Source organism: Nylanderia fulva, unplaced genomic scaffold (genome assembly GCF_048542155.1).
Source record: "Nylanderia fulva isolate GAGA-0341 unplaced genomic scaffold, ASM4854215v1 Scaffold1037, whole genome shotgun sequence".
NCBI classification, from domain to species: domain Eukaryota; kingdom Metazoa; phylum Arthropoda; class Insecta; order Hymenoptera; family Formicidae; genus Nylanderia; species Nylanderia fulva.
The window spans coordinates 5,737-10,051 of NW_028189234.1; the positions used below are offsets into that span (position 1 = coordinate 5,737).

Consider the following 4,315-nt stretch of genomic DNA (forward strand, 5'->3'; position numbering starts at 1 on the left):
ACACCCCTCACATCCTCCTCTTCGCATCCCACCAACCAACAATTAAAACTACAAAATACAGAAAACCAAAAACAAGAACATTAAAACCAAAAAAAACACAAAAACAAAAAAAACAAAAATAAACAAACAAAAACTCTCTACGTTTACGATAATTATTTACCTTTTAGCAAGTCATATTTTGTTGTTATTGGCACTTGATTTTCTCTCCTCTCGCGCGACCGCGGTGTTTACGATTAAAGTGAAAGTTAACGCAAGCGCTTCTTTTTTTCGCAGGCGCGAGGTATATGTATACTTGTGCGGCCGAGCGCGATTTAAATAATATTAAAGTCTGCCTGTTACAATTTAAGGTTTTATATACGTAATGCTAGTTATGTGCATGCTGCATGTTTATATTGCATGAATTTGAATGTAATACATTAATGCCCTTCCTTTCAGCTTTCTTTATCCGTTCGATTTCGAACATTCCGCCCGCCTTGCAGTATACCTGCAATCCACTGAGTAGTGCGATAGAGGGGGCGCGCGCTTGTTCACGCGCTCGCTGGTTCCGGACACGAACGAGGAGTTCACGTGCTCCGGCTTAGGTCGCGAAAGGAATGCTGAATCGGTCAGCTGTTGATTTCTTGCGTAGCAGTATAGACGCGTGTCGGCTCTTGTGTCGCGAAGACCGAGCAATTTAGATAAATGGGTCTACTGTAATTTAGGATGAGGCGACTATTTTGGTGGTGAGAATGGTGTCGTAATGAACAGAAGGTAGTGATGTGATAGTATGTTGGTGAAGTGAAAGTGGGCGTGCAATTGATGAGAGATGAGCGATGAAGATCTGTGGAAAAGAAGAACAGAATTATATGAGCCGCTTTACGCCGGATTATCGTAAAGTTTCGTGGTCGCCGCCCAGGAACACAAGTTTACTGACGGGGCGCGTTAAACTCGTACTCGCGGTACGTATATCGACGACGCGCACGTGGCCGTCGGATCCGGGATGCAGCCGAGTGATGCGCGCGAGCGGCCACCGCGTTGGTGGGGTGGTTTCGCTGCGGAGTAGGAGTAGACACAGACGCCCGACGTGAGCCTCCTGGTTGACTTGGGACCATTTTGGCCGATGGGCCAGCGTATGTAAGTATTCGCTGGACCACCGAGACCAGAAATGGTCCCTCATCTGTTGCAGGAGCTGCCAGCGTGATAGTCGGGTCGACGGCTCTCGTTCGAGCGACGGCTCCGGTACTGCGGAGAGAGCGGAACCGATCAAGAAGTGCCCCGGTGTGAGAGCTGCGACGTCCTCAGGATCATCGGACAAGGACTGCAGAGGTCGTGAATTGAGGCAAGCCTCTATCTGCGAGAGGAGCGTAGCCAGCTCCTCGTAGGTGAGGGTCGCATCACCGATGACTCGTCGCAGATGGTGCTTCATCGATTTAACCGCGGCTTCCCACAAGCCGCCGAAGTTCGGTGCCGCCGGTGGGTTGAAATGCCACTGGATCTTCTCCTGTGCGGCGAATGAGGCGATGCGGTGCGGCGTCCGTCGGCACTGGCGGCGGAGAAGAGAGAGTTTAGCTGCCTGTCCGCACCCACGAAGTTGGTACCGCAGTCGCTGTATAAGCTGATGCAGACCCCTCGCCTTGAGATGAGCCGGCGCAAGGCTGCGATAAAAGCGTCGGCGGAGTAGTCCGAGGCTACGTCGAGGTGAACGGCTCGGGAGGCTAAACATACAAAAACCACAATGAACCCTTTAGTAGCTTTGTGTCCGCGGCCCTTCGAGGTCCTCAGCCAAACCGGACCGGCGTAGTCGACGCCGGTGTGCAGAAATGGCCTGCTTGGTGTGACCCTTGGCCCCGGGAGATCGCCCATGAGAGGCTGTGGGATGGCGGCTCGCCATCTTGTGCACCTTACACATCGGCTGATGTGTTTCTTCACCAACGACCGACCTCGAGGGACCCAATACTCCCGGCGCAGGAAGAGCACAAGGTCATCTGAGTACCGCCGTGTAAAGTTCGCTGGTGGTGATCATCTACGACGAGGAGAGTGAAAGCCGACTCGCTGGGCAGTATTGGGGGATGAGTTGCGTCGTACGGTAGGTTTGCGTGTCTGAGGCGCCCGCCGACTCGTAGAAGTCCCTCGCTGTCCAGGAATGGGTTCAGTTTCTGTAGGGAGCTTTGCGACGGCAGAGCCGCTCCATTTTGCAGCTTTCTAATGTCTTCTGTAAAGGTTTTAGATTGGATCAACCTTACCCAGGAGATGCGGGTCTCCGTCAGTTCGTCGGAGCTGATCACGCTAGGCTGGCCTTGCGCATGGCGGTGCTGGCGGTGAATCAGCAACCAGCGGCGGCATCAAACCGAGATCCGTAGCAGTCGCTTCAGCGAGGAGTAGCGCAGCAGTAACTCCGATTCGGGCTTCAGCTCGGTAACGGCGGCGATGTGGGTCCGGACTCGTCTCTCTGGTCTGGGAGGTCCTCCGCTGGCATCGCCTCGCTATTCGTCGTCCAAGTACCGCTCTCCTCTGTCAGCCATGCGGGACCTTGCCACCAGAGCGGGTGGTCAACCAGTTCGCTAGGGTAGAGTCCCCGGGAAGCACAGTCCGCTGGGTTCTCCCGACCTGGTACGTGATGCCAGTGGGCGTCCGGGATCAGCATCTGGATCTCGCTGACTCGATTAGCTACATAGGTGGCCCACATCGAGGGATGCCCACGGATCCAACCAAGCGTGACGGTGGAATCAGACCACATGTGAAGAGGTGCCTTGGCTGCTCCGATGATCGGTACGGTGTGGGCGACTAGACGAGCCAGAAGAGTGGCGGCCGACAGCTCCAGCCGAGGTAGTGATACTTGCTTCAAGGGCGCGACCTTAGTTTTTGCAGCTAAGAGTGCCACCTTAATAAGTCCCTTTGTTTCTGTCCTCAGGTATAGCACCGCTGAGTAGGCACGCTCTGAGGCGAGGCATCGGCGAACCCGTGGATTTCCAGCTGTGAATCAGTCAAACCTCCCAGCCATCGAGGTACGAGCACGTTTTCCAAAGCAGGCAGCTCGTTCTGGAATCGCAGCCATCTTCTCTCGTCGTCGCTGGGTAGCGGAGCGTCCCAATCAAGACCTAGCAACCAGGTGGACTGGATGAAGATCTTGGCTAATACCGTTGTTGGGGCCAGCCAGCCGAGAGGGTCGAACATTTTCGCCGTCAAAGATAATACCGACCTTTTGGTGAAGGTCGACAGCGTGGTCAGTTTGGTTGCGAAAGCGAAGCGATCGTCACGTGGTTGCCAGCGTAAACCGAGAGTGGAGTGACTCTCGCCGGGCAGCCACCATCTGGCCTTTCGTCGAAGACGGTCGTCGGGCTCCACTGCGTTCAGCAGGAGCGAGTGGTTTGCCGACCACTTTTTAAGTGAAAAGCCGCCCGCCCTGCAGATCTCAGTCAGCTGTTGCAGCATTACTTTCGGCTTCCTCCATGGTCTCCGCACCGGCCAGGATGTCGTCCATGTAGACGTCGCTCAGCAGGATGAGGGCTCCTTTCGGGTAGCGATGTCCTTCGTCCTCGGCTAGTTGTCGTAAAGTGCGGATCGCTAGATAAGGAGCACAGGATAGACCGTAAGTAACGGTACTTAGCCAGTACTCCTTGATTTCGTCCTTGGCGTTCCCTCTCCACAATATCCTTTGCAGGTTTTGATCGTCGGGGTGCACCAGTATCTGCCTATACATATTTTCGATGTCAGTCGCGAAGACGTAGCGATGACGTCGCCAGCGCAGCAGGATGTCGGCTAGCGAAGGCAGTATGGATTCGGACCAGTTGCTAATTCTTATTGAGGGAGTCTCCGTTCGGCAAGGAGCTCGAGCCGTTGACGGACGGACCTCAGTTGGTTTGCATGAGCTTGTCGCCGATAACCGTGTATGCAGTGGCACGGTAGTTCAAAGCCCCCCCCGATGACGAGGCAGTGACCATCGGTAGCAGGCCCTCAACGTGTCGCTGGTTTCCAAAATTGCGATTATGAATCAATTGTATAATACTTGACTTCGTTGTATCTTAAAAACCTTTACTGATGTGGTCGCCACGTCGCTCGGCGGGCCCACGCGCGGATGTTCATGAGAGTCACGGTCTAAGAGAGTTCCATCAGTGCGGAAGGCGCACAGACGATATTCAACGGGCCGTTGAGAAGGAGCGGATGTGTCGGGCAGATTAGTGCTTGCACCCAAGTTCGGCCTTGGTGATGGACTCGGAGCTGTTAACTACGCAAATTCTTACTCCTGCTCCCCAGAATACGCCGAACAAGCATGTTTGGCTTGATTGTTCCTCACGATTGCATGGCCGGTCCGGAAACACCGAGGGCCGATGGCATT

The 4,315-nt window shown here is 54.3% G+C and overlaps 1 protein-coding gene across 1 annotated transcript; it reads right to left on the minus strand.

Moving 5' to 3' along the window:
* Positions 1 to 1,063: 1,063 nt before the first annotated feature.
* Positions 1,064 to 3,411, minus strand: LOC146725111 (uncharacterized; the record flags this gene model as incomplete). Its single annotated transcript, XM_085484347.1, has 5 exons — positions 2,970 to 3,411; positions 2,482 to 2,880; positions 1,913 to 2,191; positions 1,567 to 1,694; positions 1,064 to 1,480 (listed from the first exon to the last, which is right to left on the minus strand). Coding segments are annotated over exons 1-5 (1,665 nt in total), but the record flags the coding sequence as incomplete, so codon positions are not given.
* Positions 3,412 to 4,315: the final 904 nt, after the last annotated feature.